The 13,029-nt window shown below is 40.6% G+C and overlaps 2 protein-coding genes across 2 annotated transcripts; both read left to right on the top strand.

Moving 5' to 3' along the window:
• Positions 1-665: 665 nt before the first annotated feature.
• On the top strand, positions 666-5,504 carry LOC125274685. Its single transcript, XM_048201088.1, has 3 exons — positions 666-832; positions 954-1,044; positions 1,384-5,504. Exon 3 carries the CDS (start codon positions 2,061-2,063, stop codon positions 5,367-5,369), a length of 3,309 nt encoding a protein of 1,102 aa, XP_048057045.1. The 5' UTR covers positions 666-832; positions 954-1,044; positions 1,384-2,060; the 3' UTR covers positions 5,370-5,504.
• Positions 5,505-8,892: 3,388 nt separating this feature from the next.
• Positions 8,893-10,105, top strand: LOC125276071 (perforin-1-like). The gene is made up of 2 exons (XM_048203489.1): positions 8,893-9,839; positions 10,056-10,105. The coding sequence occupies exons 1-2, from the start codon at positions 8,996-8,998 to the stop codon at positions 10,103-10,105; spliced, it is 894 nt and encodes a 297-aa protein (XP_048059446.1). The 5' UTR covers positions 8,893-8,995.
• Positions 10,106-13,029: the final 2,924 nt, after the last annotated feature.

The raw sequence follows: 13,029 nt of genomic DNA, 5'->3' as shown, positions 1-13,029 counted from the left end.
CTCTTCCTTGAATAACACTGCAGTCACATAGACAAGCAGCTTCCTAAAGACATTAAAACTGATTAAATGTTTTTAAGTGCCCTTTTATACATTTATACATTTTATATGTTGTGGCGCACCTTGCAACATCATCACTGCGTCGGCCATGAGTGGCAAGTTGGTACACATGCCTCAGACACCGGGTCACATAGGACGCATTCCCATAGCATCAGCTGATGCGCTGTTGAGTTCCCTCGAAAGGGAACCACGGAAATGAACTGAAAACTAGAAAACAAAACTAAAACCTACCCAAAACAGACATAATATTTGATCACCCTTAATAAAAGAAAATTTATTTTTATTCAAATAGTTATGCATATGATCTACAACCTTGATGTACAAAAAACAAAAGGAGCTAATTGATTAATTACCTGTGATACGTTACAGCATCCTACGATCCAGATGCCTACCGCAACCTGATCACCACATATGGCACTCACTATATCAAAGATGTCAAGTTAGGGGGCCAAATGAAAGCCATAACAGCCATCAAATCTGTCAGGCAACAATGAGTGGGCTTACAGACACTGCAGTAAAAGACTGTTTGCATGTAGAAGCCTCTGGTACAAACTGTAAATGTCTTATAAATCGCATTAATATTCTCCTAAACAGTTTATAACATATATAATATTTTATACTTATATATTAAGACATTATAGTTTTACAGTGTCACTTTGTCGGTTCCGCATTTATTTGGAAAAGCGCCGTTTTCTTCTTCAGATGTTTTTTTTTGTGACTCTAAACTTCCGCTACTCTCTTCACAATGTGATGTTCACATATCGTCGGAAGAACGGTAAAAACGTGTAACCTCTTTAGTTATTTATCATGTTCATCCATTTGAATTTTGTAAAGAAAGAGTTTACATTGTGATTTACTTGATTAATTTTGTATTGCTCGTACATGTTATTTCTAAGAGCTCCGAACTGTGAGGGTGTGTCGAGCTAGAGCGCATGGTAGCTGATGGCAGAAACTCTTTGATTAGCGCCCTTGGAGAAGCGGAATGAGGTATGAAGGAAAATGGGTGGAGTTTGTACTATTATCAGAAGGGATATTGTTTAAGGAAAAGAGAATGTCAATACTTCATTTGTTTATGGGCTTTTTGCACATGTCGTCAATTTAAAAACATATTCTTTCTGTAAATAATTATAATATATTGTGTTTCATTTAAAATAAGCATGTGATATTTCATTTGTCATGAAGGCTTAAAAACACATTTCATATTGGTCATTTGTTAAAATGATTTGTATTGGGGGTAAACATGATTAATATGTGAACATAATTTATGTGCAAATTATTTGTGAAACTACATAGAAGCATTTTGTATTTCTTCTGTTTATTCTGTAGTTTTCACGGTGTTCATGGTGCATGGTGCTCTTTGAGAGGAAGAAATAAATTGACACCCGTTTGAAACTCTCTGCGTCTTGATCGATATTTCCGAGGGGCCGCTACAGTGAAAACTCATCGCTGCACCAGCCCTGCCATCCCTGGTGAGAAGCTGACGCCATCACATCTGAGGTCCAACCACCAACCTAATACCAGCCAGTTTACTTCGCTTGCATCCAACCCCTGCACACAAGCAAGACTCAAAAATGGAAAGCATGTTTAAGGTACAGCTAGAGCTGCAAAAAGAGACACTGGATACCAAGGAGCAAAAAAGCTGAAAAGGGACAATTACTATACACACGCTTGCAGCATAACTGAAGTGACTTAAACAATAATTTGGTATTATAAGGTTAAAATATCTTGCAAGCTAATTCTCCGTTCCTAAAGCTTCTAAAACTGGTGACTATTTCAAGAAACTAGCCCATGCTCTTGAGTCATATCTGTTTATGAAAAGGTTAAAAAGGGTGTTTTGTTGTTACTGTTTTAAGCTAAAAATCCTTTTTGATGTCCATAATCTGTTAATGCGTGGCATAAACATTACTCTGTAGTAAAGGATAACTTCAGCTTACAAGTGTAAATTCAGGCGTTGGACAATCAAAGGCTATCCTCGACTTAAAGCAGCAACACAAACAAACAAGATGTCACTTAAAGACACCCCATGCAGATCCAGCTCGCGTGAAAGAAAGCTTACAGAGAAAGGCCAAGAGATGCATGACCAAGACACCAGAAAACGTGAGAAAGCATTTAACAAGACCTATGACGCTTGGAAGCTGGTAGCAAGGGAGACTAGGACAAAATTAAAAACCCTCTGTTCATCAGAAGACCTTATTGAATTACAGCAAATCATTCAAGCAAAGCATGATGGCGTGGGCCAGCAGTATGAACCTATGCTTCGTAACAGTAACACCACACCAGAGATTGTAAAGAAGATGGATGCCTGTGTTACGTTAACAAAAGACATTCGTGACCTTATTAGTAACCGTCTAGAGACTATTAATCAAGATTATAATGATCAACTTGAGAAGGAAAGGGTAAGAGAAATATTAAACAAAGATGAATATGGGTCTGTCTTTGGCCACACTAAAACTGAAACGGTAAGCTCAGCGGAGTCACCAGAGAGATTGAGCAACCACTCCAGCTCAGCCAGTACCCACAGCAGTAGAGTAGATGCACAAGCAGAGCTTGCGGCTAAGCTGGAACAATCAAAAGCTATGAAAGAAATCCAAGCACAGCAAGCACATCTTCACAAGTTAGAAAATGAATGGAAACTTAAAGAGGCGAAAATGTTAGTAGAAATGAAACAAAAAGAGTTGGAAATGCAACAACAGTTGGAACAAGAGAGAACCAAATTGCAGCAGTTACAAGCAGCAAAAGATGTTGTCATAGCAGCTGCTCGTGTGAGAGCATATGATGATTTTGAAGGGTTTGAGAACCATGATGTGGAGATTAATGACCAAACTAACTCTGCTTGCTACAGAAAGCAAAACGAACCTCAGTTAAACCCTGATGCTGCATCATTCCACCCTTACCAAGCTGCTCCTGAGGTGACAATGACCCAGGAGTCTGTCAGTCTAGCCCAGGCAATCGCCAGCTCATTAAGTATGAACCGCTTGCCGGTCCCTGAACCAACCACGTTTCGTGGTGACCCTTTACAGTTTACAGATTGGAAGATGTCATTCATAGCTCTTATTGACAGAAAACCCCTCCCACCAAGTGAGAAGATGTTTTATCTAAAAAATTATCTTGCTGGAGAGGCGCGTAAAGCGGTAGAAGGTTTCTTTTATCGAGATTCAGAAACTGCATACAATGGAGCATGGAAAGTGTTACAAGACAGATATGGGAACCCGTTCATCATACAAAAGGCTTTCCGAGATAAGCTCATGAGATGGCCAAAGATCAACACAAACGATCCACTAGCACTACAAGAGTTTGCTGACTTCCTCCAAGGCTGCACTGAGGCGATGCCCCACGTCAAAGGATTAGCTATCCTTAACGATTGTGAGGAAAACCACAAGTTGCTCAAAAAACTACCAGAATGGATCGTGCGCAAGTGGAGTCGAGTTGTTGTAGAGGAACTTGACGCATCCGGAAGCTATCCAGATCTTGCATGCTTCACAAAGTTCCTGAGCAAAGAGGCACGGATAGCTTGTAACCCTATTGCTTCTCCATTGTTGATGAACTTCAGGGCCACAAATGAAAGATCACCAAAGAGAGCCAAAGCTCTCAACACAAATACACAAAAAAAGAGTTTCGCTCAGGAGAAACAAGAAACAAATGTCAGTAAACCAAAGTCACCTTGCTTCGTCTGTAAAGGTGAAGCTCATAACATCACCAAGTGTCCCACCTTCACAGCAAAGAGTAGCGAGGACAAAAGGGCATTCATCTGTGAAAATCGGCTCTGCTTTGGGTGCTTGAGGAAGGGTCACATGACCAAAGATTGTAAGAGACGACACACATGCAACATATGCAGCCGTCGTCACCCAACCTGCTTGCACGATGACAGGAAACAAAGACCTGTGGAAGCAACAACGAATAGCTCCACTTCCACAGAAAACCATGCAAGCTTGGAAATGCACAATGCCGTATCCCATGCATCAACACAGCGTGCTTCCGCTACCTCAAGTATCGTCCCAGTCCTTGTGTCTTCAATACAAGAGCCACACAGAGAAGTACTTACGTACGCAATACTGGACACACAAAGTGACTCAACGTTTGTCTTAGAAGATGTACTTGACAAACTGAATGTTGATGCCCAACCAGTAAAATTAAAATTGAGTACTATGACGGCTATTGACACAATCATATCTAGCAAGAACGTCCGTGGTCTACAAGTTCGAGGACTGCACTCTAAGAACCATATCCAATTACAGCAGGCCTACAGCCGTGACTTTATCCCGGTGGACAAGTCTTACGTTCCAACGAAAGAAACAGCCTTACTCTGGCCTCATCTCAGACATTTGGCAGATAAGTTACCACCCCTTCTAGACTGTGATGTAGGGCTCTTGATTGGGTATGACTGTCCAGCAGCATTAACTCCTCTTGAGGTTATCATTGGGGACAAAAATCAACCGTTTGCTCAGAGATCAAAACTAGGATGGAGTATCATAGGCTCATCAAATCCTCACCTGGACAGACAAGGATGTCGGAGCTTTGTGCATCGGATCACAGTAAAAGAACTGCCAATTCCATCGACGACAGATGTTCTAAAAGCCCTGGAAGCAGACTTCACCGAGAGAACTTATGAAGATAAATATGTGTCCCAGAACGATGTTCATTTCATACAGTTCCTCAGTGACAACATCACGCAGAAGAAAGATGGACATTATGAGATGCCCCTCCCTTTCAAGGGCAACAGTCCACCCAACCTACCAAACAACAAGAGGCTAGCCACAGTTCGCCTGCAGTGTCTTAAGAAGAAGCTAAAGACCAATAAACAATATTATGATCAATACAAAACATTCATGGAAGAAACAATTAACAAGGGTGATGCAGAGCTTGCCCCTACAACAAATCCAGGAGAGACTGAGTGGTACCTTCCACATCACGGCATCTATCACCCCAGAAAACCAGACAAACTGAGAGTCGTATTCGACTGTTCAGCCAAATTCCATGGTGTTTCTCTCAACAACACTCTACTAACTGGGCCTGATCTTATCAATCCTCTGGTAGGAGTTCTCTGCCGCTTCAGGAAGGAGGCCGTAGCGATCATCTGTGATATCGAAAGAATGTTTTATCAGTTCTCTGTCACTCCTGAATTATCTGAAATTCCTCTGGTGGAAAGGTGGAGATTTGGAGAAGGAACCACAGGAATACAGGATGGCGGTTCATCTCTTCGGAGCCGCCTCGTCTCCAGGATGTGCCAACTTTGGCTTGAAATATCTGGCACGGCAACACAAAGCTACCTATCCACTAGCATCAACATTCGTAGAGAAAAACTTTTATGTTGATGACGGGCTAGTCAGTGTTCCATCGATCGAGGAAGCCAAGAAACTGATCACTGAGTCACAGGAGTTGTGCAAAAGAGGAGGCCTACGCCTCCATAAATTCAACTCTAATGAGGAAGCAGCCCTCGCCTGCTTAGATCCCTCAGAAAGAGCAGCAACCATCGAACCTCTAGGACTAGATCCAACCCTATCAGAGCGTGCACTCGGCATTCAATGGTCAATTAAAACTGACACTTTCAGTTTTAACAGCAGCTTGAAAGATCAGCCTTCAACCCGGCGTGGTTGCCTTTCTGTCATTGCCTCTCTTTATGACCCACTTGGATTCATCGCTCCATTCAGCCTAACTGGAAAGCGTATACTTCAAGAGCTGTGTCACAGAGGCATCGGATGGGATGATCCACTCCCAGAAGATATGAAGCCACGGTGGGAGGAGTGGATAAATGGACTTCAGAGGTTGAAAGAGGTTTCAATTCCGAGATGTTACCACCCATATGACTTCCATAAAATTGTCCGAGTAGAGTTGCACCATTTTTCGGATGCCAGCTGCGTGGGATACGGTGCCTGTTCTTACCTCAGGTTCAAAAATGATAAGGATGAAGTCCATTGCAGTCTCGTGCTGGCGAAAGCAAGGGTTGCACCCTCAAAGGTCACAAGTATCCCGAGATTAGAACTCGTGGCAGCTGTGGTTTCTACAAAAGTCAGTGTCATGTTAAAAGGTGAACTTGACATAAAGATTGATGAAGAGGTTTTCTGGACAGATTCAAAAGTTGTGCTTGGGTATATTAACAATGATGCTCGTAGGTTCCACATATTTGTTGCGAACCGTGTTCAGCTGATAAGGGATAACAGTGATCCCAGTCAGTGGCACTATGTGGACACCGCAGAAAACCCGGCAGATCATGCTTCCCGAGGTCTTCGTGCTTCAGACATTCATTCAACAAACTGGCTTCGAGGACCGAAGTTTCTCTGGGATAGTAAATTTCTTCTAACACCCAGTGCTCCAGCAGAATTACTTGTTGGTGATCCTGAAGTCAAGACAATTCAGGTGTTTGCAACGGAAGCCAAAAACTACAATGACATCCTCAGTCGTCTGTGTCAGTTTTCCTCCTGGACAAAAATTCTTAAGGTGGTGGCGAGAATCAAAAGGCTGGGGTCTAAACAGAAACAGCACAGTGAGTATGTGACTGTTAAGGAGAGTGAGAAGGCTGCAGACGAAGTGATTAAGATCGTACAGCAGCAAGCTTTCCCCCAGGAGATAAAGATGCTTCAGGGTAAAAAGGACCTTCCAAACTCCAGCTCTCTTTTCCGTCTAGACCCTATCTGGTCTGAAGGACTCCTCTGTGTTGGTGGCAGATTGAACCAGTCATCACTCTGTCATAAAGTCAAGCACCCAGTCATCCTACCGAATAACAGCCACATCACCAAGCTGATTGTGTCTCATTTCCACGCTAAGACATGCCATCAAGGTCGAAGCCAGACTTTAATGGAGCTTCGGGCCAATGGATTCGGGGTAATTGGTGGGAGCAAGTTGGTTGCTAAGCTCATACACACTTGTGTGCTTTGCAGGAAACTGCGACGGCCAACAGAAAGACAACAAATGGCCGAACTTCCCACAGAACGTGTTGAAGCCTCAGCACCTTTCACATACAGCGGCATGGACTGTTTCGGTCCTTTCATTGTAAAGAAAGCCCGCAAAGAATACAAAAGATACGGCTTGATTTTCACATGTCTGTACTCTAGAGCGGTTCATATTGAAATGCTCGAAGATTTGTCGACAGACTCATTCATCAATTCATTGAGATGTTTCATCAGCCTGAGAGGAGCCGTTCAACAACTTCGCTGCGACCAAGGCTCTAATTTTGTTGGCGCCAGGAATGAGCTCAAGGAAGCACTTAAACAATGTGACACTAAGCTTCTGGAAATCTTCCTGACTGAGAAGCAGTGCGAATTTGTCTTCAATGCTCCCTCTGACAGTCCTGCAGGTGGTGTCTGGGAACGCCAGATCAGAACTATTAGAAATGTGCTGAATGCCACCTTTGCACAGTGCCCAGGTCAACTTGACGACGCCTCCCTCAGAACACTGCTATATGAGACCATGGCTATCGTTAACAGCCGCCCGTTAACAGTGGATGGAATCAATGATCCACAGGCACTGGAGCCTATAACACCGAATCATCTCATTATGATGAAATCTAAAGTTGCTCTTCCTCCTCCTGGAGTATTTGTCAAGGAGGACTTGTATGCGACAAAGAGGTGGAGAAGAGTTCAGTATCTCATCGAACAATTTTGGAGCCGCTGGAAAAAGGAGTATCTGCTGAACATATCCTTGAGACAGAAATGGCACTCACCTCAGCGCAACCTCAAAGTGAATGACATTGTCATTATTAAAGACGACAACCTCCCAAGAAATCAGTGGCAACTTGGACGGGTGATTCAAACTGTTCAAAGTAGTGATGGCTTGGTTCGTCGAGTTAAAGTGCAAGTTAGTGAGCGGAAACCTCATAAAAAACAAGATCCACCCTCAAAGCCCTCAGTTATTGAGAGACCAATCAAAAAATTGGTGGTGCTCCTAGAGAACTGATTAAAAGAATGCGATTGACAACACTGCACAAACTGCTTTATTATGCCTCTGATAGCTTAACTTCAGGCTATTCATTTCTTAGAGTCAAGAAATCCTGCACAATTCACTTACTCTTTGTATATTTGTTCATTCATTGTACTAGGATTTGGTGGGAGTGTAAATGTCTTATAAATCGCATTAATATTCTCCTAAACAGTTTATAACATATATAATATTTTATACTTATATATTAAGACATTATAGTTTTACAGTGTCACTTTGTCGGTTCCGCTTTTATTTTGAAAAGCGGCGTTTTCTTCTTCAGATGTTTTTTTTTGTGACTCTAAACTTCCGCTACTCTCTTCACAATGTGATGTTCACATATCGTCGGAAGAACGGTAAAAACGTGTAACCTCTTTAGTTATTTATCATGTTCATCCATTTGAATTTTGTAAAGAAAGAGTTTACATTGTGATTTACTTGATTAATTTTGTATTGCTCGTACATGTTATTTCTAAGAGCTCCGAACTGTGAGGGTGTGTCGAGCTAGAGCGCATGGTAGGAAGGAAAATGGGTGGAGTTTTGTACTATTATCAGAAGGGATATTGTTTAAGGAAAAGAGAATGTCAATACTTCATTTGTTTATGGGCTTTTTGCACATGTCGTCAATTTAAAAACATATTCTTTCTGTAAATAATTATAATATATTGTGTTTCATTTAAAATAAGCATGTGATATTTCATTTGTCATGAAGGCTTAAAAACACATTTCATATTTCATATTGGTCATTTGTTAAAATGATTTGTATTGGGGGTAAACATGATTAATATGTGAACATAATTTATGTGCAAATTATTTGTGAAACTACATAGAAGCATTTTGTATTTCTTCTGTTTATTCTGTAGTTTTCACGGTGTTCATGGTGCATGGTGCTCTTTGAGAGGAAGAAATAAATTGACACCCGTTTGAAACTCTCTGCGTCTTGATCGATATTTCCGAGGGGCCGCTACACAAACTACACAGCAGATGTGAAGGCAGAAAGCCATTTTTGTAAAGAACAGAAAAAAAGATGGGGACAAATCAAAAGTTCAGCACCATGTTCAATGACCGTCAGACAGAGCTTATCGGAGGAAACATAAATGGAGAAGATCTGTTTTTTTCTGGTTCATCACATCCAAATTCCCTTAAGAACTGGCTTGGGTCTCTGAAGAGCCTCCCTGACATTGTGCACTACTCTCTGAAACTCCTCCATTTTTTACTGAATACTGAGCACCCTGCCAGGAAAGGACTAAAGAGAGCTGTTGAAGAATACATAATTGAAAATGCTCTCATGAAGGTTTGCTCTGAGCCTTGCAAGATTGGCAGTAAGAGCAGCGCAAGAGACAGATGTGCTTGTGTTTGTGAAAGTAGTCAAATTATAAAGTCTAATTGCTGTCCAGTTGAAAAAGGACTTGCCACCCTGAAAGTCTACAGTCTCAGAGCTAAAGATCTGTATGGAGATGTAAGTACTGAAACAGATGGTGCTGTATCAGTTACATATGGCACACAAATTAAGCGCACTGAGACTATTGATGATAATAACAATCCACATTGGCCAGAAACATTTGAGTTTGGTCCTATTAAGATGGCCAATAAACTAACTTTTGAAGTATATGATGCAGACAGTTACTGGAACAGTGATCTCCTCGGTACATGCTCTTTTGATCTTAGAAGTGGAGTGGTGCATGACACTTGTGTTTTTAAATATGGTACCTTCTTTTTTACCTATGAAGTGAAGTGTGCTCCCAGTCTAGGAGGCCCACAGTGTAAAGAACACAAAACGTCTCCAATGGCTGCCCCTCTGGCTGACATTTTCAGCTCAAGAAATGGTGTGCTGGTTAGAGACATGCCAAGGCTTGAATTAGCTAAGAGTGGTGACAGACAGCATATATATATATATATATATATATATATATATATATATATATATATATATATATATATATATATATATATATATATATATGATTACAGTTGGAGCTAAGATCCTTTATGCTTTTTATAGCCATAATCTTAGAAAAGCTTCATAATGATCGAATGCTTTAAATGCTTAAGAATAAATTTTACTTTAACTTTTTCTTTTAATTCAGGTTTTATTAAAGCGTTCATAAACCCAGACCTGTGTGATTGTTTTCTATGAAGAGAAACATTATAGTGATAGATCACAGAACATTTTACATTTCAAAAGGCTACTTAATTTTATTGCAGGAAGTTGTCTATAGTCACAAATGCAGTGATCTCAGATGCCTGTGGAGTTAAAGGAACTTGCCATTATCCCTTTTAGAGATCTAGTTCACTAACATACTTTAGTAGAGCCATCTTTGTCAACACATGTGAGGCTGAGAAAAAGTCCCACTTTTGGACACTTTTGCTTTAACGGACATTAGACAACACTGCAAAAACAAGCTGTTATTTTCTGTTATATATTTATTGTCCAACATTCCCATTTTTTTCTGATGCATGTCCTTAATTTAATTTCATATGTTGTATTAATTCAGTGTTTATAATGCTAATATTTGAACTTCAAGAATTTTAATCCATACTGGTTTCTAGAGAGCAAAGGTTTTGTGAAAAAAGTGGAAGACTTAAAAACAAAGTCTGTAAAATAAAGTGTTAAAAGGATTTGATGATCACTAGTGATAGTATTTTATTCTGTCATCATTCAAGTTGGATTTCAGCTTTAATGTAATTTTTTATTTTTTTTAATAGAGCAGCTGATATTGCCATATTAACTAGTGGACTGACGAGTCGCTTTCACCACAAAATGGTGGAAACGCAGGGCCTCTGCTGGGCACCGGTGTTACAATGGAACGTTATATTGAGTGTCGCTTCTTGTTAGTGTATATTCTTTGACCGCATTGAGAGGCTGATGGACAGGTCCATATGTTCTGTAAAATCTTGGACGAGAACCTCCTTCCCTCAGCCAGAACACTGAAGATGGGTCATGGATGGGTCTTCCAACATGACAATGACCCATAACATTCCGACAAGGCAACAAAAGAGTGGCTCAAGAAGAAGCACATTAAGGTCATGGAGTGGCCTAGCCAGTCTCCAGACCTTAATCCTATAGAAAATCTGTGGAGGGAGCTGAAACTTTGAGTTGCCAAGGGACAGCCAAGAAACCTTAAAGATTTAGAGAGAATCTGTAAAGAGGAGTGGACCAAAATGTGCAAACCTGGTGACCAACTACAGGAAACATCTTACCTCTGTGCTTGTCAACAAGGGTTTCTCCACCAAGTACTAAGTCATGTTTTGCTTGGGGATCAAATACTTATTTCACTCACTGAAATGCAAATCAATTTATAACCTTTTCTATAATGTTTTTTTCTGGATTTTTTTGTTTGATATTCTGTCTCTATCCATTAAAATAAACCTACCATAAAAATTATAGATCCCTCATTTCTTTATAAGTGGGCAAACTAACAAAAGCAGCAGGGGATCAAATAATTATTTTCCCCACTGTAGGTCTCCACTCATGCTGATTGGGTAGATATGTTGATTGCTAATCGCTGACTGCTGGTTCGAATGATGTAATGATTAGTCAGATCATTTGAATGTGTTCCTCCCAAACTTTGTTAATAAAACATAATTTCATGAGTTCACACTTACAAATAATCAGATAGAGTTAATAGTATGCATATTTGGCCTGATGTCCAAACAGAGGCTTCCAAGCTCAGTATTTGGCCCGAACCAAGAGTACTCCCCAAAAATTGCAAACAAATGCAGGACAGCAGCCAGGAACATTACTGACGACACCACAAAATTGCAGTGTGCAGGCCTGATGGTGCTGTTTGGAGGGTTAGTTAGTTTGAAGGACATGCGTGTCTCTGTGTGTGTGTGCATATGTGTTGATTCAGTCAATCAACATGTCTACCCAATCAGCATGAGTGGAGACCTATTATTTATAAAAATAGTACTCTGGGTAGTAGGAGATCCAGAAGGGTAAAATAAGGAGTGAAGGATGAGAGAGGACCAGGCCTGGACTTTTCTCGTCTTTCAATGCATGGGATGGTTTAGCCTATGGAGGATTGTTCTTGTCACCTAGCAACTGTGACAGCTGCCATTGATGAGTAGCAGTAATTTTTGAGCTGGATTTTGTCTGAAAACAAAACAGGGTTCACAAACTGAAGAGAAACAAAGGCTGCATTTCGAGGCCATATTTGAAGCAGCCTTGAAATTGGGACAGCCTTTACACAATTGGCCTTGTGGCCTTCACTTCCTGGTAAACTGGTGCAGCACCTAAATCTGTAACACCAGTCAACCAATCATTTCAGGAAGCGCTTGCCATGTTTATTTGGCCCCTGTACCTGGCCCCTGTTGACTACCTCATCACTAGAGAGATCAATGTTAGGAATGGCGTTCCTTATATTAAGGTGACAAACTGGACAGTGTGAGAAGTTTCATCTCTGCTGCTGCAACCATCTCAGAATAATGCTAGTATGGTTTCCAGTTGCTTTTGCTATCACATTGTCAAACCTTTGGGAGCCCTGATGTCACTGGTAGACTGGTGTTTACCAGACTATGGGTCAAGGCAATGAGCAAACCAGAGCATCTTTTAAAATGCAACTCTTAAACATAAATGTTCATCTTTGTATCACTGCCATCCATTTTCAAAGGTTATTGACACATCTGCTAACTTGTACTTAAAATGTTCTTCTTTATTCACGGAACATATTTAATGTTGAACTTACACCCAGGCAATGTATTAAACTAATATTAGAAGATTTGTCATAGCCACATCATGGCATATCATTTGCACTACAAACCTTTGACACCCATACAACCATCATATGAAAAGACAGGTTAGGGAGACAACTTATGCTATGACTCATTTTTGATTATCTCAGCTGTACATTTAATAGCAGTTAACTATAAAAACAATTCAATTAATCATATTATGATTTGCTTTATGATAGAATTTCCATGTTTGATGTGTATTTCTGACAGAAACAAAAAAATATTGTCACTGTTAACCTTTTTTATTTTTACCACAAACAGTGGTCAAATATCAAAGCTAGAGCCTTTAATTCTTCTTAGGGCTTGAGCCATCCCCTTGAGTAGGAC

Source organism: Megalobrama amblycephala, linkage group LG9, assembly GCF_018812025.1.
Source record: "Megalobrama amblycephala isolate DHTTF-2021 linkage group LG9, ASM1881202v1, whole genome shotgun sequence".
NCBI classification, from domain to species: Eukaryota; Metazoa; Chordata; class Actinopteri; order Cypriniformes; family Xenocyprididae; genus Megalobrama; species Megalobrama amblycephala.
Note: the sequence above shows the minus strand (reverse complement) of the source record. Positions and strands in the feature narration are given on the sequence as shown.

Bases quoted from the DNA above. Each gene is read 5' to 3' on its own strand.
- LOC125274685 (XM_048201088.1), top strand. From the start codon at position 2,061: ATGTCACTTAAAGACACCCCATGCAGATCCAGCTCGCGTGAAAGAAAG.
- LOC125276071 (XM_048203489.1), top strand. From the start codon at position 8,996: ATGGGGACAAATCAAAAGTTCAGCACCATGTTCAATGACCGTCAGACA. The intron at 9,840-10,055 runs GTGACAGACAGC...CTTTTAATTCAG, and splicing joins GCTTGAATTAGCTAAGAGTG to GTTTTATTAAAGCGTTCATA.